Here is a 23164-nt window from a genome sequence, read left to right on the forward strand (position 1 = left end):
TGCACCTCCAAAGCCAAGGGGAAGCTTTTCCATTGATCAGTGCAGCATCAGGCCCATTCTCATTTGCAACATTGATCTGCTCTCAAATATAACTAAAAGACAAAAGTGTTAATAAGAACAACTGCTCAAAGATGCTGTCTTTAAAGAAAATATTGATGCTTATATAACTTTGGCAGCCAGCAGATGTCAATCTTAATTTTTTTCCTTCTTATTTTAAATATTTCCCTGGTTAAGTTACTATACATCAGAATATTCTGCTAAGATAGCTGGAGCACTGACAGTTACATGAAACGTATACGATATACTTATCAAACATTTCATCCAACATCATGTAAAGCTCATACATATTTATAATTTCCATGCAAAATGTTATGCAACAACAATGTTATTTTGTGCTGACGTTGATATTTGAAAATGTTGCATATGTCAGACATTGCTAGACAAAAAAATGTGGACATTTTGAAGTAAATGCTACCTCTAAATCTCTAAAGCCTACCACGTCGCGCTAGGTGTTTTGTATGTATCAAGCTGCATATGAGGACTAGCCTTCTACTGCTACACGAGCGGCTGCTAGACTAGGAAACCACTGAATAAAAGAAAGGAAGACTATTACAGTACTTGGCGGCTGTTTGGCCATGCCTTTGAGCATATGATCTATCATGTTAGTCTGCGTTTGAGGAGATGATGGTGGCCCAGCCGGTGGCTTCGGCTTGGGCGGACGGGCTGGTGGTGCGTGACGGAGAGAGAGACGCCAAAAGTAAAGAGACAAATGATTTCATAAACAGTGACAAAAAAGATGGAAATTTCAAAAGGAACATAAGCAGAAATGATCAAATACAAATGGAGTAAGCTGCTGGGTTTTTGCTTATTGGTATTTGGGGTATTACACAGTAATGACACCATTTGACAACACATATTCTAGAAGTCAGCAGATTCGAACGTCCTACAGCACCGTGCAATCAGAAAGCTAAAAATTCAATGCAAGTATGAAACCACACTTAGTGCAGTCACACGAGGAGACTGAGATGGGTTAATTCAGTTAAAACTCTGGAATTCAGAAAAGGTGAACTAAAAAACACAACTTGAAGTCAGCTCCCCAATGCTTAGGCACGTTTAGCAATAGAATAATGAGCCATAGGAATTAATTGCTTTGCAAATATCAATTACACATTTTAGAATTAAACGTCACTGTTGGTTAAAGGGAGCTATAAAATATTCTTGTGCAATTTAAACATGTAAAAAAATCTGTCACTTAAAAATGTGTGGTTCCTGATCGTTTCCAGCTCATTTAATTATTTTCAACTTGGAATTCTAGTGGCTTTTATATTCTGGGTTGAATCATATATAAAAACTTGCCAGCTCTATCAAATATGTTACTTGCTATTCCAAATGTTAGAATACTGCAATCAGGACTTGACCCATCTGTCATATAGTTTACAATATCAGCATAGGAAAAATTCAAAGAAAATAGCCTTTCCTTTTACATACACCCAGAGAATAAATTATATGCTGTGAATATATTAACACAATAGTTTCTATTCCTTTTAATAACAGTTTTTAGCAGCATTGTGACTATTTTTAATCATGCCATTTGCAAGGAATCTGGCATATTTATCTGGACATTCTATTGCCAAAAGTCCTTGCCATTTTGCTTGCATTTTCCAGTGGGGGAAAAAAAATCAGTTGGCTTGTGCAAAGGAGATTTCTGATTGCTTTTATTTCTCACAGAACTACAACACTTATCAAAGTATAATAAAGAATATTCGAGTAAACCATTAAGGAGTGTGAGTTAGGTTGGTGCCCCTCTCCATACACAGGGATAGATACACATACATACATACATACACACATACATACATACACACATACATAAAACCACACACAATGCACACACGTGCACACACACACACACACACACACACACACACATACACACACATTTTTAGTCTTTTAAGCTGTGTAATGATTAATTCAGACTCAGATTCAAGCTACTGGCTTTCTTTCTTTTCCTTGTTTTCTTACAACAGGAAAAGCAAATCTATTCATTCATCTCTGGAGTAATCCTGATCTTTGTTCAACATTTACCAAGGGGTGACTTCGTCCCCAGAAACAAACCTCTCAGCCTCAACTGACAAAAATAACTGCTTTTTTGGGCATTGGCCTAATGACTTTCACTCTGCTTTAAAACATAAGCAAGTATTCAATTTGGCTACTCACTGATTGCTCCTGAGCTTGACATGCAAATGTAGGAAGAGTATTTTACTGCCCATTGCTATGGAGAGCAGTTTGTGCCAAGGTCTCTGGATGGGAGGGGATGGCGGGGAGAGGGAATTGCACATCTTCTCCCACCCATGTCTGACAACCACAGGGTGGGAACCCCTCGCCACCCAGGGGAGTCTGTTGGGTGGCAAAGTTGGGGGTGTCAAAGAGAGAGAGCTCTTCCTAAGAGTGCCAAAGCCAAGGTGAAAGGAATCTGAGTTTCACCCCATTGCACACGTCAGCACTGCAGCCCTCAAGCATCCTTAAATGTGGAGTCCAGCCCCTGCATCCCTAACAGCTACCCATCCAAAAATAGCTCCTAGGCTTCACAGACATCCAGACTCCAGAGTGTTGAACGGGCCTGATTAGCACAAGTGTTTTCTGTCCTAGGGAAAAGTCATTAATAGAGAAAGAGGAGGAGGAAAAGGCAAGAGATGCAGCAGCATCTTCACGAGTCGCTGGTGCAGCGCGTACAGAACAGCTTGGAGGAGGCTCCCGCTGTGCAGTTGTCAGCACAGTGCCCCAGGGTGGCTCTCACTTCTCTGGGGGGCCTGTGAGAGACCCCTCCAGCACCTTAGCCTGCTCCTGGCATCCCCCCACCACCCCCCACTCTTGGAAATAAGCTCCCACAAGGCACTGGAGCAGGCTAAGCAACAAACTCTTGATATAATTCTGATCTGGCCCAATCTGCACAAATATTCAGCTCTTTTCACACATTTTAGTTTTTCAGACCCAAATTCAAGGCTCTTGCATGACGGCTGCAGAACCACCTGGAGGTGAAGGAGGGGAAGAGTTCTCTCTGTTCCTGTGGGCACTGAACACCCATGAGCCCCAACTCATGCTTTTCTTTGTTGTCTCTTTATTGCAAGAAAATTTAAAATATTAAGATCTGGCTAAGGAAAGGTATTAGTTTCCTCTGTAAATTTAAATAGATATGGGGTTGTGAGAGCCATGCACTATGAGGCACTATAGCTCACACACTTCTCTAGGTCCAGGTCTCACAGGTGACATGTGAGGTCCCTTTCAGGGGTGGCTCAGCTCCCACTCAGAGCAAGGGAGATGTGTGAGGCTGGACAGGTTTGGTTTTAATGCACTTGCTCATGATCGGCTGCAGCGTGTGGCAGGTTTTGTTTCACTTCGGCTTTTCTTTTTTCCCTGTCCTTTTCCTCTCTGATTCCTCACTACAGCCAGTTTAGTATCAGAAATGCTCTTGTACTTGCTGCTCATGTGTGTCATTGCCAGATGAGTAAGATTTAAACACCTTCATCACTGAAATCAGAGCCAGGAGCAAATTCTTACTGCCTGACAAAGTGCTTTCCTGGACAAACTCTTCTAAAGGTTTTTATGCTTCTGCATGATACTGGCACGTAAAATACTTGCAGCAGCTCAATTACTTGAAAATTTGGGGTTTGTGCTAACAATGAGCTTCAGTCTGCAGTAACAGGTATCTTGATAAACCTGTGCAACATTTGGTATAGATATTGCACACAATTCATTGTGTGTGGCTCTTTACAGACTGGAAAATTTTCAAACTACATATTTCTACCTCAGTACTGTGATTTCTGCTACATGGGTTACTAAATCATCAGCAATATTAAGAATTACACTTGAAATAGGAGAAGAATATTATTGACTTTTCATATTTTTTAGAAGCATAGTGACTGATTCAATGATTTCCTCATAATAATTAAAAATATATGATCCTTGCCGAGGGCTTTAGCATCCAAGTGTTATGTGTGCATTCATTTGTGAGCCAATAATCAAAATGATACAAAAAGCTGCTGTTTTCAAGACAGCTATAAAGCATAAAGGACTTAGCCCAAGGACAAGGCAGGGCAGCCTTTTATTATACTCATGAAATTAATTTGCGTGTATCTGAAAGGGATTTCAGTGATGGTATTTTTTCTCTCAAAATAAGATGTTTTATTTTAAAGGAAAGAAAAAAAACATAGATTTTTTTTTTAATTTAGAAAGAGATGCCAATTCACCTCAAAACCTCAATATAATGAAGAGAGAATTGCTCTCCTGATTTTCTAATGATTATTGAGCCTAGGGAAGAATTTGTGCCTCTCTGAATTGTGTCTCATGCCCCAGGCAGCAAGTTGCTCCTGCAGTTGGTAGGAGACTCATAGAAAGAAAATGTCAGAAGGCAGATCTCTGAAATTTTGAAGCTCTTGCAATAACTTTGTACCGCTTTAGACACTGCCTTTGAAAAGTCAAGAGGAAATCTTGAAAGCTGCATAACGATTCTTTGTTAAACACAGCCCAATGCCACTTCAAGGAATGAAACAAAGCAGCATTTCAGCACAAATGGATACAGGTTATAGTCTTGTCTGAGTGAAAGTATAGGATTTATTAATCACTTCAGCCTCCACTCCTGCACACAAAGATTGATATTTTCATATATTTTACATCTTTATTTACTCAAACAATGCAATTTTATTTTCTTTTTAAGCTTTGTGATTTATCACAAATTCTGGAGTGATTGGCCAGCAGGGGTTGGGCTGACAGATCACACAGGACCTCTCCTTGCCTTGGACCTGGTCAATTGACAGGCAGCTCAGCTCCTCAGCTGAGTTCCAGCTACGTGCACAGAGCTTCCCAGGCTGAGATCCAGCAACAGGGAAGGCGAGTGACGTAAAGCGAGCATGGGGCTGTGACAAGGGCCAGTACGACTGCCTTGGAAAATGCCACTGCTCCTTAACAACCTGCTGTGCTGCTCCAGTCTGAAACCAAGCTCTCCTGCACCTGCTGCCTCAGTGCAGGATGCCTGCCACGCCTGCTGGGGCCAGTGTACCACCAAGATGCTCCATGGCTGCTGCCAGCTCTGGCTGGTGCAGCCCAAGCTGCCGTGCTCAGTCCCTCTCCTACAGGTGCACCCCAGCCTGACTCAGGCACCTGGGGGGTGTCTGCCTCTGTACAGGCACTGCAGCTGCCCCTCAGTGCCCCGTGGGCAGCACTGACCCCTGAACTGACCGGGCTCCAGCTTCACAGCCACCTGGCATCACCACTGGCTGTGTTTTCAAGTGAGGCTGAGCTTGCCCAGGAGCCCGCGCAGGGAGGACAGAGTGCCAACCATGCAGCACAGTGAGGTGTGGTGCCTTGGGCGACTCCTTCCCTGCGCAGGGCATGGAGCTGCTGCTGGACAAGCAAAAACCTGGTATTTTTGGACAGCTCAATTTGCCTTGGGGACAGAGCAATAGGACTTCAGTAGGTCCCTCTGTTCTGCAGCTACTTTCCATGAGATGTTCCACTGCTCTGCCACCCACACTCTGGCACTAAGCAGCGAGGTGAGATCTGTCTCCTTCACTGCTCATCTCTGTGCACCAACTCAGCACTACCATGAGAAACCTCTCCTTACAGACACCAAACCTAAACTGCAATATGAGAATTCTTCAGCCTGAACACTGAACTTCCCCCCTGCCAGTCTTAAACCAAACACAATCAATTGTCAAACTGACAACTCTACTTTGACTGGCAGCACCTCTGAAGCTGCCTGTAGCCAACTCCAGTGGTGCAAAGTGGCACTTGTGCTCATGGGATGCCTGTGCATAAGGGATGGAGAAGCTATTCTTTTCTAAAATAATTATGTATTTCTGACCTACATGAACAAACAGTTATTAAAAGGTTACAATTATTAATCTGAGTGTTTGTAGCTTTGTCTGATTAATAATTAAAGTAATTTATTTTAAATTCTTTTAGCACAGTTTCCTGTTTAATGTTCTGTTCCAATATTTTAATGCAAGGCAACAGACTACACATTTCTCAGGAGAAGGGAGAACTAAAGGGTAACACTTGTGTGTTTAAGAAGTTGTTTTCAGGGTATTATTTTTATTCTTGCTTCTGGAAAAATAAAAAAGTCAGGCCAAACCCCAGTCACTTTTGACTCCACTTAAGCTGAGGAACCAGTTTCAAGTGAGTCCTGCTGACCTTGCCTGAAATTTTTTTATTTAAAACCAAGGGAGATTTGTGGGCACAGAGCAGTGGAGTCACAACTCCCTGTGCCCTTTTATTTGCTCCAAGCATTGGGAAGAAACAGGTTATTTTTAAGCAAGCTGGGCCATAGGAATGTCATTCTGAACTTCTAAACTGCAGGCACATGACAGGTTCTTGCAGCAAGCACGATGCTCCATGCAGTTTTTGTGCTTAATGCACAACAGCCTGTGCTCATTCTAATTTTTACAGTTAATGGTAATAATTGCGACTGTTCTATTTACTTTTATTTATTTGCACCTTTCATAAATGTAAGAAAAAATTAGTCTCCATTTTCTGCTTGTGTTATTTACAATTCATTTTACTATGAGGCAATAGATTATTTGAGCTGAGGAGTCTGGGGAAGCCAGAAGCTGGCCCAACCTCTTGTACTGCTCTTCTAAAGCAATTTCCCTGTGCAAACAGAGCTGAAATCAACCAGATCCTTTCTTTTTTCCCCACAAAACAGAACAATCTACTCACAAAAAGAAATGAACAGTTCAAGTTTCAAGGACTTTGGAACTAGGACTCTGGGATACAACAGAAACGAGAAGAGGGGCTGCAGAGCTCCACCATCCCTTTTGCAGAGATGCGCACTTGAGCTGAGCCTTTGCCTTTTTACATGTCACCACAGGTTATAAACGAGAGACAAACATGACTTCTGTCCCACCAGATTGTTTGTTACACATTAACAAATAAATAGAAATAAAGAAATAAAGAAAAACCCAGTCCTCCCATCAGGGCAGAAAACAGAAGGTATGAAAATCAAAAATGAACATTAGTTTACTTATAAATGTGCTTGTTAGGTGTGGAAAATTAATGGCCAAATCAACAACATTTTTTCACCCAAAATGAGCTGCAGTTCTTTTGAAAAACAAGAAACATTCTCTTTACAAAGACTAGATTCTCCTCTACAACTGTCGCCTAAGAAGGCACTACATCTCTACAGGGTATTTTTAATCTACACTCTATTCTATGAAAGGAGGAAAAGGAGATTATGTAGACAGCACAAATTAACTCCTTAAGTATCAATGCATCTCCATTTTCAGCCTGAAGGAGTACATATCTTAAGGAGCTATGAAAATAGAAAACAAAATAAATATAACTCAACAGTCCTAACAATTTATAATGCATATACAATTGTTCACCTGCGTCCTTTTGATTCTCTATATGAAAGAGAGAAAGCGACAAGGAGAGAAAAGAGAGAAACAAGAACAGATATGCAGGATTAATGAGCAAGTGGACCGCACAGCCCCCCAGTTATGCGTGATATATGACATTTGAAAAAAGAAAAGTCGCCCCGTCTCGCCCCCCGCCCCCCCGAGCGTGGGGTTACCCAAGGAAGCTCCTTTCATGGAGAGAAAACGCTGCACAAATAGAAAACCAGAGAGGGAGAGCTCTGAGGACACAGAGGGGGTCTCCAAGTGACAGCAGGGTCGGGGTGTCCCCTCCAGAGCTCGGTGCAAAGGAGTGAGTAAAAAAATCGAGGAGGAGAGCAAGTAGAGTGCATCCTTTCGCTGAGAGCTAACAGACAGGAGACATTAAGATCTGATGTACAGAGAAAGGACAGCCTTACACCATCTTATACACAGGATTGGGTAAAGATTTTATACGCAGGCAAAGGGATGGCTTTTTCCAAGTGTCCTTTATCTGACCTCTAGCTCACTTCTCCACAATGTAGCTGCTACCTTTTGATTGTGTACCAGTGACAAGCACTTTACAAACTGGGGTTACACAGAAGCAAAGTAAAAATGCATTCAGGTCACGGACATAAAGAAGAACTGAAAAAACTTACAGACAGTCTGAGTTTGTCACAAACAGATGGGTTAATTGTCTAACCTGGTTTAGGCTGATAGAAAGTGACTGGACTTCTCACACTGGGTTTCACAGACAGAAGCAACAGACAAGCCAATGCTAAAAGACTTGAAGCAAGGAGAGTGAGTTGGTTTGGATCTGGACTTTCTTGAGGTAATGAGAACAGAGAAAGTGAGGACAGCATGGAGAGGAGGGTGGTAGGTACTCACGAATGGTTAAATCCATCACTTGAGAGGCCAAGCAGAAGACAGGATGCTCATACATTTCTCTCTTTTTCCCTATAAAAGAGGATTTGGGCATGCAAGAGGCTTAGGTCAGAGGTAAAGAGGTTACAGGCTATAGGTCAGAGGAAAACTTCATATCAGGTTAAAAGGAAAGCCACAGAGTATTTTGGGATACACACAGGATAAAAAGAAGAAAAAAAAGAAAGAAAAATAAAAAGGAGGGTTAAAATTTGAGATCTACTGGATTAACCATTCAGCATGCCCATGAGTCACAATAGAGGCTGTGACCATGACTCTAGAGGTTTGCTCTGAACTGTTTGCAAGAATATAATGATCAAAACATCATGAATAGAGGGAAATAGATTTTCATTGGTTTAAGGCTCCAAGATACTAAGGATTTCAGCCTTCAGTATCTAAGGCTTTCACAGGTATTTCTTCATAAGCATAGCCTTAAGCACTGCTGCCACTGATTTGGTTCTGCATTTCTGACAAAAGTGCCTTACACGTGGCTATTCAAATGTCATTCAAAAACAAGATTTCAAAGCCATGTCCAGTGGACAGGAATGTGTCTCACCAAGGTAAATTTGTCATTTGCTCTTCTAAGGAAGTATTTGAATATGCAGTGGACTATGCTCATGAGAGAAAACCTGATGCATGCAGCTGGCGGATGTTGGGTTGTTCAAATTAACAATCCCAGCATGCTTGGAAATTGGTGTTACAACCACTTTTGTAGAAATAGCATCAAAAAGTGGCTGTGGCCAATCACAGATAAAGGAGGAGAAAAGCAGAAGAGAGCAGATAGTGTGGAATGAACTATTTCTCTGAAAAGGCAGCTGGAAAAAAAAATAGGTTTGTTGCTTCAAAGTATTCCCAGACCTAAAAGTCACAGTGCAAAAAGAGAGGGCAGATAATTAACACAACCAAGAAGAATTGAGGCACAAAAGGAAAAATACACACTAACTGTTCTACTTTGGAAATGAATGCATTTTTACTTACAGATCATAAAGTTTGTTTTTGCATAGATTTATCTGAAAGAAGAGAGCAAATCTTACCAACGAGTTAGTGATATTTATACAGAGAACCTAAGGGAGCCAGCCCTGGGTAGAAGCATCCATCAACAGAAAAGCTGTTTTTGATTCTCAGTCCTTCTCCATCCTTGTCAAATATATTTAAACATTGCATTTTACAGAACACACCAATTAAAGTATCCTCTGAAGTTGAGTACTTCGATAAATTGCCTGATAATACAGTGCTTATGAAACCTTCGTTCCTTCTCTATTTTTGTCACTCATTACCAAGTCAAGAGTTGATAAACATCCTTTTAGTGCCCAATTCTTAAGTGTTTCTCACTGGATGCATAACAATGAATTCATTACCACTGGTACACAATTTGCATCATTAGACAGAAAAAAAATGGAAAAAGAGAGGACATGTCATGTACAGAACCTGGACAATTTGCCATATAATAACAACCCAATTTTTCATGTAAACAAGAACGAAGAACAAATCAGAGGGAGTTTTAGTTTGGGTTTTTTTTTTTCTCCTCTCAATATTGTCCTATAGGCATACAACAATAATCTTGGCTGTGGGAAAGCTTCACACCACACATGACAGAAACCCAGAGTCTAGAGCAGAGCAGAACATACCATTCATCTGGAACACACAGGTTTAAGTAACTGGGAACTTGGAAAAAGTTGGGTGGGAGTTTGAAGTCGGGAACAGCAGCCAACAAGGTACCAACATAAACTGATAACATATAAAGAATGACTGAATCATAGAGCTTCAGTAACACATATCCTCCAGCAAACTTTAAAATGTCTTTTTGATGGCTACATGTGTCTCTGGTCACTGGTTATTATTCTCCCATAACTTAAAAGGTCAAAAATATCAGCTTTGCCAGATTCAAAGTGAAAAGAAAGAAATCTGAGGCAAGTATGGGATCACTGATCAATGACTGCAATGCAAACTGCAAAGACAATGAAACACACCCAGAAAAAAAGACATTTTAAATTGGCTACAAACGATTAAACATAGATTAAACAGTTTTTCAGCTTTTTATTTTTCATTTGTCTCCCGAAGTGTCACAAGCAATTAGCTGCAGTATACCTTCAGCTGTAAAGATGACATCCCAAGTATTTTTCAATTTGTTTTTTAAAACCGTGACCCGAGTCTGAATACTACACCACTGGCCAAATGTACTAACGATCAAAGGAAAAAAGCTACAGTTCTTTTTAACTGTTTCCTCTCTCCTTTCCAGAAAAAGAAATGATTTGCATAGCTTCCATTCTTAACTGCTTCTGAAGCCAACACCACAGAAATTATTCTGAATCACAACAGCTTTACCGACAAGAGAGTAAATAGCAAATGAGCTTTTTTTAAAGAGCTCCCAGCCACCTAAGTTGCCACCTAGAAACATAAGAAAAATTGTAATTTCAGAAAGAAAGAGCCTTACCTTCAATTTTGGCATACTCTGATAGTCGAGTATAATTGACTAGAGCTGCTTGCTCCAAGCATTTACGGATGACTGTTTTTACCTCCTCTTGAGGGACCGGAGTAACTATGTCTTTCATCAGAACCTTGACACAAGAAAATCTGATTTGTTGTGGCACACAGAACTGCTTTTCTCCAAGCCCAGCACAAACACCCATTCCTATGCTAGTGCTGTGTGGTTCTCAGGGCATGTGTACAATCACAGGACTCACTACAAGGTCACCTTGGCCAGCCTAAGATGTGGGACTGTATTATTCCCCTTCTGTATTTACACCCTGAAGTCTGTGATGATTTTTTAGGGTATGACATTAAGATCTATCACAACTTGCCCAGTGCCAAGCAATGTTTTGCCCTTCCCAGGCTGTACTGACTGACTTGGGTTGGGGTCTGGACTTGGCCACACTGTAGGTTAGCGGAGGTGGGAAGGATGTTGGAGTGGGGATGGGGAGGAGGATCATGGTGAGCAGGTTTTATACATCCAGAGGGAACAAGTCTGCCTCAAGATGGGAATTTCACCAGGCAGCAGCCAGGCATTGCTGCCAAGGGTCTGTGATGTGGAAGGGTCTGTGATGTGGATCTTTGCCAGACAGACCCCTCACCCTTACCTGACAACACAGACACAGACACAGAACATTGCGCCTTTAGTGGTCAGGCTACACACCTGCCTCCCAGCTGAGGCAGGAGACACCAACCCCACCTAAACCCCACATTTCAGTGTAAGATATCATTATAATTACACGTCCTATGCAAAGCCAACAGCTCCTCAAGCTTTTTGAGACGGAAGGATACATGAGAACAGGTCATTTTAATTACTCTCTGCTGTTTCTGTGCTTACCCTTTCCAGCAGTGACAGAGTGGCTTTTAGCGCACCCTCTGGACGGCCAAATGGGAAGCAGTACCTAGAAAAAGCACATCATCTTAGCATTAGACCAAGTGCACATGAAAGCCTTTCCTGAGCCATAAAGATGCTTTCCTAAGTCTGTCCAAGCAATTCTCTAGTCTCTGCCTGGAATGAGCAGTCTTTCTATAGGGTAACTTTCTGAAAGGCTTTGTGGGTGTAGACTAAGGTAGCAAAAGAGAATATGGGTTAGTAATAAGCTGAGAGTTTTAGCAGTTTCTTAAATCTGGGTGTTACCTGGAGAGTTTTTAGATCTCCTTGGAGAGATAATACCATCTTCTTCTAAAAATGTGGGGAAAAAAAAAGACCCAGTGGAAAGGACATTTATTTCCAGCTGGAGACCTGGCAATGCACCAGGGTGTAGGTAATGCACATCACCCATCTGTGTGAATGTGCACAGCCTGCCTGACCTGCCCAGTGTGCTGGGGGCCATTCATCCTTTTTTTGGGAGGGGGATCTTTCCATACTGTGACATCCCTGCAGAAAGCCCTGCCTGTCAACACTAGGGAGAAGGTAAATGGGTTATAACTGAGCAGAGAGGAACAGAGAAATAAGAGGATAAGGATAAGGGATTTTTTGTTGTTATATTTTAGACAAAATCCACAGCTTTACCATGCCTATGGGAGCAAGATGGTTTGAAATATCCTTTAAAGGATATATATTTAAAATCACACGCCAGCTATAAACATGCTTCACTGCCCTGTGTAGGTCTGTGTCACTTATGCAAAATTCCTGTGTGCATTCAAAACCTGCCTTTTGGCTTTGCTGCTTATAGGAGGGAGCTGTGAGGAAATCATTCTTCTCGCATTCAGCCTGGGCTCTGTGCCTTTACCTGAAATGTGTGATCTGATTCTCCAGCAGCACCCGGAGCCGCTCCTTGATCTCTTCGAAACGCTCTTTCTCGTCCACAGTCACAGTTCCTATCCCGTCAGGCCTGCAGGAGAAATGCCACAATGACTCAGACTCCACCTCAGCACCGTGGGACCTCATCCCACAGCATACTGTCCTTTCCAAAAGGATGCTCAGCAACTGTGAGACCCAGGACAGAGGATGTGCCATGCCAAGAGAGGGGTTGCTGCAGCAGCACCACTGCCAAAGTATCAAAAATAAACAAATAAACAAGTATCTTCTCTCACAGTGATAATCTAGATGTGGACACCCCCCACCCCCTTATTTTCATTATTAAAGAAGTTGGGAAAAGCAGATTTCCCTCAAAATACAGGTATATGCGGGGAGTGCAATGCCAGCTCTCATGTCAGGATTGAGCCGGTTGCTGGCAAAATAAGGACTGAATTTCTCCAGAAAAATTCAGCTGCTAATTTAACACAATTCACAGTATAAAAGAATATCAATGACATAGATATAATCAGAATATAAAATTCTGCACTCTTTCCTAGCTGCTGAATCACCCCATTATAGAGGTTTCTTGAAGTGAACCATCATCAATATATTCTGCTGAAAAGTGTCTGAAGAGTGACATGCATTTTGCATTGGAAATGCAATGCCTCTTCATTAGTTTAATTTTAATTTATAAAAATGAACACATTATGCAATTTATCTCAATTTTTCTCAGACTACTTGATGCCCCTCTATTTGAGGAGTGCACAGGAGTGTGTTGTGAGACACCCAGGTCCTGCTGCCTTGGGGTATTTCTCACCTTTCACAGAGCACAGCGTGCAGACAATCCCGGCTGAGGCTCTTCCTGGGGGCTGGATAATGCCCTGATCCCTGTGCTCTTCTGTCCTGTTCCTCTGCTGGTGCCAACCCACCCAATCCCCTCCTTCTCCCCCACACCCACATGGCAAAACCTGCTGTGCAGAGCATCCCAGGCAGGAGGAGGGAGCGAGTCTGATCCACCCATCCACCAAAGGGATCGGCCAGGCACACGATCATTGGCTCTGCTTCCATCACTGCAGAGCAAAGTCTCAGGATTTGTGTGCTCCTGGGCAACTCTGCTGGCACAGGCAATCTTGAGGTAGTGTAAGACATCTTAAAATTGAACAAATGTTCTTACTTAAAGGCCTCCCCCAGTGTTCAGCTTAAGCTGCATAAATCCGCAGTACTAGACTGGTTTGGCTTTACAAAAGACTTGGCAAGGGATTACAAAGCTTCTAATGAACCTCCTGTCAGGGGTTAATTGGTTGGCTTTATTTTCCTCTTAAAAAATCAAAGGCCCTAAACTTAAAAAGAAAAAAAAATCTATAAAAAAATTAAAATCTATAAAATCTGTGCAATCACTTCTCCTCGACCCTCCATTTACTAAGCTCTTAATATCATAAATATGAACTCTGATATTCCAACACAGGTGAATAAACCATTAAAACATTTGGGAAGAGGAACTTGCAAACCGTAGATGATATTTACTGCAAAATTTTAAAGCTAAATATACATTAAATAAAACTTGCAGCATGGACACAGAAAAATACTTGAATACCAGGGCATGTATTTAAAGTTAAACAGCATTTAATCAGAATCTTTCTTTGATTATTTGCCAAATTCAGTTGTGTATTAAGGAAAAAAACAGGAAAAAAAGATTTAGGCTGAAACTTGGATAAAATGTCTCAGTTGGGGAACACATTTCATAAACAATTTTGGAAGTATGGATCTGGTCTCATTAGTAACTAATTAGTACCAGTTATTTTGAAAAAATGAGCAAGCCACAAAAAAACCCAAATTAGATATTGAACAAAAATTAATGTCTTAACATGCTTAATATAATTTATTCCAAAGTTCCATAAAATATTTAATATTCAGATAGAGATGTCCATGCCTTTTGTGATGCTGTGCACCTCACAGTGCCTGGTTTGCTCCCAGGCACAGAGAGATAATTCAAGGCAGACCACAATAAATGCCATATATTAAGGTGCAGGGTTGAAGCCCTCATTTGACTTTTGGCATTTGGTCCTTGCCCTGTACCCACAACAGCTCAGAGTGTCACTGGGTTAATTGCATCAGCACTGACAAACGAGGCAGTAAAAGCTGCCTGCCCTGGCAGTGATTTGCTGTGGGACTGGAAATGGTCTGAAAATTGTGTCACCCTTTGCTAGGTCAATAACCTCAACTGGTGAGATTTAATGGCAGGATCTGACAGCTCGGGCTGGGTCACAGCCCTCTCACATGAATCTCAGCTTCTCACTGTACTCAGAGCACTCACCACATCTCATGGTGGACACCCAGCACAGGCTGACCTGACAGCATCAGGTGTGTCCTGGCTGGGCAGTGGCAGCTCTGGAAGCATCACTGACCCACACAAAGACAAAGGGTGGGCTCTGGAGAGAAAACCACTGGCCAATGTGGCTTTCACCCAAGTCACAACATCTGAATGGATACCAACCAAACCCCTAAGTCACACACACACACACACAAACACACACACAAGGAAAGCTTAATCCTTTGGTCTTCCCCTTTCCTGTGAGCCAGGAGGACACAAACCCAGTGGCTCTGGCCAGCAGTGCCTCCATGCTGGGTGTAAGCACAAGCCACTCTCACGTCTCATGCAAACTTGAGACAATCTACAGGTCAGCTGTAGCCATTTTTGGAGCAGTGTGGATGTCTGGAAGGGCCTGCCAAGCGAGAGCCATCACCATGGCAAGGACTCCCTTTCTCACCCAGCTGTGGACTATATTGCATCTGACATGATGAGCATCTCTTGAATCTACCTTTCAGATTTTCGGCAAACCATTTTCTCACTGTCCTTCACAAAGTTGACATTTTCGGCAGCATGATAGGAAAGATGTCATGTCGGCTGCTTTTCAAGTTGTTGTCACAGTGGTTAGCACCAGTTCTGTCATCTTTGCTTTCCTCACAATCCCCCATCTTGAGCCATGTCACAAATAATAATACTTCCGATGTTTTTGTCAAATTTCAAATACTATAACCCAGTTGCACATCTTTGGATTTACTAGTTATGTTAATCTTTGTTGCTCATCTTCCCAGAAGCTGAAGCATTAGAAACTCATTAATTAGTGACAAATGCAGGATATAGATAGAACTGGAAAAACACTACCCAAAGCCTTCCACTTAATTTATTAGCTCGATAATTTTGAAACCTAATTAAATATTCAAGTCAAATATACTTTGAAAATATAATCTTTCTGAGGGAACATATTTATTTTCCCTTTTGCAAGAACACAAAGGGTATATAGCTTAGCATCACTGTAATTTAAGATTCACTTCTGTGCTCTAGACAATTTCGGTACATGGCTGATGGGGCTGAAAAAATCCCCAGGAGAAGCTCAAGCTGCACAGCTCATTCTGATGCTTATTAGCAATTTTGTTTTCAGCAAAGGTCTCCAGCTCAACTTTGATACTAGCTATTTGATCTAAATCTAATGTACAGAAGCAGCATCTCTCGAAGCTGCAGGAACTAATGTTCTCACACACAATCCACAACCACATCACTATTGCACTGAAGCAGTGATGAGAAGCGAGAGGAGGGCAAAAGGGTGGAACAGAAGTTTTGGATGTACATGGTATATACAAACGCATGAGGGACGAAATGGGTTTGGGTCTATGAATTCAGTTGGACAAACAACACTAATGTCTCCATCTGTGTGGAGACACAATTCCATCCAATTCTCTATAGCTCCTGCTCACGGGTACTTGAGGTGTATGGCAGAAGCTGTGGGCAGAGAGGGAAGCAGAAGGGCAAAAAAGGCAAGAAAAATAACTAACGAGATTTTTAATTATAAGTAAACAAGTTTCAGATCACTCCTTCTGCTGCAGATTCACTGTGTTGGCTCTAAACTAGTAAATTCCCACAGTAAATATTTCATATGAAAAGTTTTAAATGCCACTTTCCTAATCCCCCCATGTTTTTAAGTTTTAAACCACAAAAACAACAACATCAACAAAGCAGGTGGTGAAATTTAAAAAAAAGGGTTGCAATTTAAACAGCAAAAATGATAGTCCTTGTTTAGCTTAGATGGTTTGTGCAAATTCCGGGGTTAATTATAAATTATAATTAGGACCTGTGATCCTAAGGCCACTGCTTTATTCTACAAGTCCCGCCTCCCCCCATGCCCTTTTCTAATTATACCCGGTGCCCCCAGGGCTAGTTATGCTGCTAAAACAAATATATCAAAATGATTTTTTAACAAAGACTAATATATGAAGCAATAGCATGCATTTGTATGCAATTATAAATATACAGTATAGCTCCAGCGCGTTAATCTCTTTGACATAAGCCTCCATGAAATACCACGTCGGCTTCTAAATGAAAAGACATATCATCTTTTACACCTTTTATGTTTAACTTGTCTACACTTTTTTTTTTTTTTAAACTGGGGAAAATATTGCTTACACGTAGCAAACAGATCTTTGCACGCACTGTGAGCCCTGGCATGCAGAGCCAAGGGAAAAAAAACAATGTCAAAAACTGATGCAAATAATTTGATTTTTTAAGTAACAACTCAAATATAAAACACGTGCTGCCTTCAGCTCCCTTGCTGGTTGCCAGGTGCAGCACATATGAGCTATACAGTAAACATCGATGATTAGTGCCTTGGACGGCATGTGTCAGGAGAGGCTTTCGCAGCATCCTCGCGGGAGGAGTTGCCTGCACGGTCCCACCGGTTGCACGAGGATGGGCTCTGGGGATGTGGGCAGGATCACGGCTGCCTCTCACATCTCCCCCAGCAGACCAGACCTGAAAGAGCCCACCTGCCTACACCCCTAGGAAAAAAGTGTATTCAGCAAACACCGATTTTCCCCATCTCCCCTCTCTTCTGGGGACTCACACCGTGCGGGAAAGGTCGGTGAGAAGCCCTTTGTTCACCCCAGTGCTCCTGGGCAGTGCCCCAGCTGCCTGTGAGGTGCTGCTGAGCATGGGAACCCTTTAATCTCCCAACTCCTGCCTTCCCTTCACTCGGGCTCTCCTCCACGCCGCAGCGCTGAGCCAAGTCACAGCTCATCGATTCTCATGTGCCATCCGCACCCCTGACGCACTGCACCAGCACCGGATGGTTTCTGAGCCCTGCCATCCCACACCCATTGTGATGAATCGTGTCAGCCTCCTGCACTGAGCTAGTGACCTGCTGGTGGCTGCCAAGCCAGCCCTTCAGCACAGGCAGAGCATCCCATCCGACAGACAGCACAGGGAGCACCTGCTGTGTCACCACAGGCTGAGCACGGCGCTGGACGGGACACGGAGCTGGCGCCTCACGACAGGGCAGGGCATCACACCCTGCCAGCCTGAACCTCCTTACTGCAGCCAGGGCAGGGCATCTAATGAGAAACCCAACACAGCTCTAGGGGACCACACAAAGATACCATGATAAAGTGTAGTTACTGCTTAAGGGACAGAAATAATCCTGTGTTTCTTTTGTTTCAACTAGCTGTGTGGAAATCTTTATGTGAAACAGACCATATATTTAATACAATGGAGAAAATTGCAGGTATGTCATGCAGAGTTTTCAATTCCTGAAGGTTTATGACAATAGCCTATTCCTGCTGGGTTTACAGTTGTAAAAACAGTAATGAAAGCTAATGGTAACATTAGTTAACAAAATTGGGTTTTTTTGAAAACAAATTTGAGGCCGTAAAATACAGTTTACACAAGAAAAGGAAATAACTAATACAACAAATTAATTAACAGGGAGACTCGTAGCTGCTTGAACTCCAGGTAAATAGTCACTGAACAACTTGCAGAAGATTATGGTACTTGGTTGTCATTAGACTGGAGGGAATTCAGAGCAGCATCCTGATTTTGATAAACTCAGTCTGCTAATATTTAACATGCAAATGATCAATATTTAAGTCTGATTTTTAAAAGTTTAGGATTAACAAGCACAAAAAAAGTTTTTCATGTTGCCAACTTCAAAATTTAAAAATAATGTTATCCTATGCCTAAATAAAAAAAAAGCACAAGTGAAACCAAGGCCATTCCTGAAAGCCATTTCTTTGCAAGGGACAGAAGCCACTGCTCAAGATTTAAGCACTAACTTTAGACCTAGAATAGCTGAGCTTAACTTTCTGTTCCACAATACTTCTCCCATGCGCAGACAGGGAAGAAGTGAGGCTCCTCTAACACATCACTTCTCTGTGTGTCAAACAACACTGGCAGTACTGCCACAGCCCTCTGACATGAGGACAGTGAAAACAGGGAGAGAGAAGGCAGGGAAAGATCTTGGTGGCCATGTAAACCCTTTCACAATTTTATTCCAAATAAATGTTCTTTTCAAAACCATTCCTGCTCTTGCCTTTGCTAGTTCTCTGGAGGACTATTGGTAAAGAAAAGCAACAAAGTGGTGGTACCAAAAGCAAAGAGACATCAATAAACATACAACATGTGTTGTTGGATGTCTGGATAATTCTGTGCCTTTACTACCTGTCACCTGTGTAAATACATCAGAAATAATGTTTTTCCATAATGATATGTCTTTACAAAAGGCATCCTGTGATAACAAGTGGACAAAACTCCATTATCAACTAATGAGTGACCACAACAATTAAAAACCATTGAGTTCCTCAGCCTCAGTGAAGAGCAAATACCTGAGGACAGTAAATCATGTGGATATTGCTCTTGCTGGTCCCTGTTCTCCTCACACCCTGCACTTGCATAGTCAGGTATCTCAGGAGGTGAAACTTAAGGCAAGTAATTTACATTTAACTCCATTTCTACTTGCGAAAAAGCCAAAATTAAAAGAAAAATTATGTGGGCTGTCATGCAAAATGCAGTGATTTGGTACGGAGAGATCATGTCAGGGATCTCAATAAGATACATGAGCCCAAAGGAGAGGGGAGACCAAACTCTGACACATAAGGCAACAGGGCTCCAAACTGTCCACAGAATCCCATTTTGACCACTTCACCTGCTGCAGCCGCAGGGCCAGCCCCAAGCTGGAGCTGCATTTCCAGCAGCAGCCTTCCTGCTCCCGTGCTGGCTGCGCGCGGCAGCGCTGCCGAGGCGGGGGCCGGACGGGCGAGGAGGCATCATCCCCACACTGACACCTGTCATCCTGTCAGCCTTGACCTTCAGGCTGTCCTCAGCATCCACAGCCTGCCTGCACTTCCCGCTGACTGCGAGCGACTGTTGTCTCGCTGCCTGACCTTATGCAAACACGATACAAACAGACAGCCCACCTCAGCTCCATCACTGTCTGCTGCTAATACAGGAGATTGATAGCCACATGAAATTATCTCCCTGCTCGACCTTCATTACTGGGTGGCATATTCTGTCTGACAGCCAACTTCATCCTGGGGAAAGCTAAACTACCCATTCAGGGGTGTTTACTGTCTAAAAGTGAAGGAACTCTGCTTTATGAAGAAAATCAACACTTTTTCAGATTTGATGGAAAAAGAAGCCTTTGTTAAACATAAAAATGTCTTGTAACTCAGTCTTTCCCAGACCACTGTGCATCCCAACAACAATGCAATACGTGGCCACTCCAAGATGTTCTGTGGGGTGCTGTGCTGGGTCCTGGGGCAGGTCTGCCACCTTGACAACTTTTACATGGAAAGTTTCAGCTCTGCCATGAGCTGTAAGTTTCCTGGGGAGAGCAGGGCCAGTCATAAGGCAATGAGCAATGTATGGACACAGCAGGTGGGAGGGAGGGACAGAGCTAAAGCGAGCACGGCTTTACACACATCGCAACTGCCAGTAAGGACTGCATGGGTAAATACTGGCTTTCCATCTCTCTTTGCCAGCCAGCTCACAAATGCACGATGCATGTGGCCTCAACAGCTCTCTGAAAAGAAATCGTGACTCTTCCACTCAGATATTCAGATTGCTTAGAGGAGACACGGAGATAAGCAGTCGCGTTTTCCTTCGAGACCTCCTGTGGTCCCTTTCTGTGACCTTCTGGTAGCAAAAGCCAGACGCTGCACCCCGCAGACTCCATAGCAAACTGTTGGGTGTTAAGCAGAGCCTGCCCTTGGTGGGAACGCGCAATGCTGCAGCCTTGCAGCTCCCACACAGAGCCTCCCGCAATCCCCAGGCAACAGAGAGACAGCACAGACCAAGAAGGAACATGAACCTTCAGCTTTCGGATGTGAAGTCAACTGTCAGCTAAAGACAACTAAGTCACAGCAAGACACCTCATTCCTTTCTTGGAATCTTTTAAATGAGTGACTGGAATAGCCCATCCATGGCCAAATTGTCCCTCTGACAGCGCCCAACAGGTCCTCAAACAGTGCAGCAGCCGCACACAGCCCTGGACAGCTGAACAGCATGGGACTGGCTTGAAAGCACGACATTTTCCTGAGCCCAAAACTCTCCAGCCCCATGGAGAGGGAATGGGAGGTTGTCACCTTGGCTCATACCATCAGATACCTCCTGCCACCAACCCTGATGAAGAGAAAGCTTCAGCCCTGGCTGTGCTGGACCCTGTGCAGAGGTACACGGGGTAGCTGCGATGAGCATCCCACCTCCTCTCTGTTATGGGCCAGATGGGCTTTGAGCCAAGTCCTGTTCCCAAACCAACTGTCTGCTGAGTCCTGCCTAGGACAAAGAGCAGTGGGGCAGCCACTTTCACTGGCAGGTCCCATCCCCTAAACACCATGTGAGCCATCTTTTAAACACACATCTAAAAACCTAAGTCTCTGATCCCCTGTGGGACTTGGGTGCCCAAATGCTATCCAGCTCCCAGGAGAGAGTGTGACCTGAATGCTGGAGTCAGGTCTCCCTGAGCCATGGGGGTGCATCTGCCCAGTGTGCTCAGTGACTGAGGAGCCCTCTGCAACACACTCCTGTGCACTGCACACTTTCGCTTACCTTTTCGGCTCTGGATTCGGCTGGGTTTTGGGCTCCTTCTTTTTTTTGGACTCCTTTTTGGAATCCTTTTTTGTCTCCGTTTCAGCGGCAGAGGCTTTGCCCCCCTCACCGTCTGCACTTGGCTGTGACCCACCAAGTAATTCTGCCATGAGTTGGCTTGGGGGAATGATTGAAATGTGGGGGGCAAGGCCGGCAGCAAAAGTGAAAGAAATAAGAAGAAAGCATGAAAAACCTCAAAATAAAACAAAAGGAAATTAAGCTGAAAGGAAACAACTGAAATCATATAACAATTGGCAAAGAAAGAACGAATGAGCAACGGAAAGTCAGAACTAAAAAAGAAACTAAGGAAGTAAAACTTGGTTTCCATGACAAGATGTATGAAAGTAACTGCAAAAGCAAGCGACAGCCTTGCAATGTGAAACCTGGGCAATGCGTGTCATAATTCAGGGTGGTATTTACCAGAGGTATATGAAAACACCTAATTATTTTATAACATTCCTTTCTTCAGAAACATATGTAAGCTAAAATGTGGTATCTCAAAGTATACAATATAAATTAACAGAAAAAAGCAGAAAAAGAAGCTACAATAGATGCTACAGCTGTCAACAAAATAAACGGAGAGGGGGGAAAAACACAGCTCCAGTTCCTCCCATCAAAGGTTTGTCACATTTGAGAGAAAGAAACTGTCTTCTTCTGAAACTGAAATTGCTTTGTAACAGAGCAAGATGAAATTTCCAGTTATGTCTAAGCAATTTCTGAACTGATGTCACGTGGTCTTTAAATGAGCCATGGGTGCCCAAGGGCTTAAAGCCCTTCTGAGCACTGAAGTTTGATAATGCTTAAAATTTCACTGCTCCAACTTGTCAGATCCTCTCGCACAGCAATTAAATCAGCACAGTGTATCATTTACTTCCATTTATTCAACCCGTGACAGTCACAGGGATTGCAACTGTATCTTGTTCAGAACTGCATCTTAGCAAGTGCCTGGGCAAGTAAGTTAAAAACCTTCATTTCTGGATCCTTTATGTGCATTTTTACTGCTTACATTAAACAAGCAATGAAACAAACAAACAAACCGACTATGCCACTAGAAGTGCTGCTGCCAAACATCCACTGTGAAAACAAATTGGGGACTGTTGTGCATTATCCAAGGAAACCTGTATTTGACAAAGTCATCTCTTGTTGGCAGGGCACTGCTAGCCAAGAAGAATTCCTTACCTGTTGCCATGAACATGTGATGCACAAAAGGCAAAGCTGTAGTGAAGTAAGGTGGGGTCAATCATAGCTCCGTTTTCTGCGCGCTCTAGCAAATCTCTGAGGTAGCAGAGATGTCTGTGACAGCCTCTCACTCCATTACGTGCACAATACTCATCTAGCACAAAGACCTGGCCAGGACTAAACCAGCCCTGTTTAGAAATAAAGAGACTTGATTTTAAATATAAGTTATTAAATACAAAGGCTATCACACTTGGAGGTGTAGTGGTCAACTGTTCTAATAAAAAGAAATACAAACCTAAGGCTACATTAAGGAAAAAGGAGAGAGGTCACTCAAACAATACAGTCTGCACATCATCACTCAAACACAGCATATACTCAGTGCAATCATTAACAAAAACATATTATGCTACCATTAAAGGGAAGTGTCATTTAAAATGCTGAAAAGTTAGGCCAGTTCATGTCAGTGCCTAGCAAAAAAATACAAATGACGAAAAAGACACCTTTAAGAGATGACAAGGTTTGGTTATTTAAACCGTGTGAAACGGTAGTCTCATTCTGGGGATGGGATTGTACATT

The 23164-nt window shown here is 42.8% G+C and overlaps 1 protein-coding gene across 1 annotated transcript in view; it reads right to left on the reverse strand.

Moving 5' to 3' along the window:
* The window catches only part of CADPS (calcium dependent secretion activator), a 203022-nt gene that overhangs the window by 57137 nt on the left and 122721 nt on the right, over positions 1 to 23164 (reverse strand). Inside the window, 6 exon segments of the mRNA XM_030956450.1 lie at positions 7380 to 7397; positions 8256 to 8324; positions 10723 to 10846; positions 11596 to 11659; positions 12491 to 12592; positions 22589 to 22776. Coding sequence (XP_030812310.1) covers positions 7380 to 7397; positions 8256 to 8324; positions 10723 to 10846; positions 11596 to 11659; positions 12491 to 12592; positions 22589 to 22776 — 565 coding nt within the window.

This window comes from Camarhynchus parvulus, chromosome 12 (genome assembly GCF_901933205.1).
Source record: "Camarhynchus parvulus chromosome 12, STF_HiC, whole genome shotgun sequence".
Classification (NCBI taxonomy): Eukaryota; Metazoa; Chordata; class Aves; order Passeriformes; family Thraupidae; genus Camarhynchus; species Camarhynchus parvulus.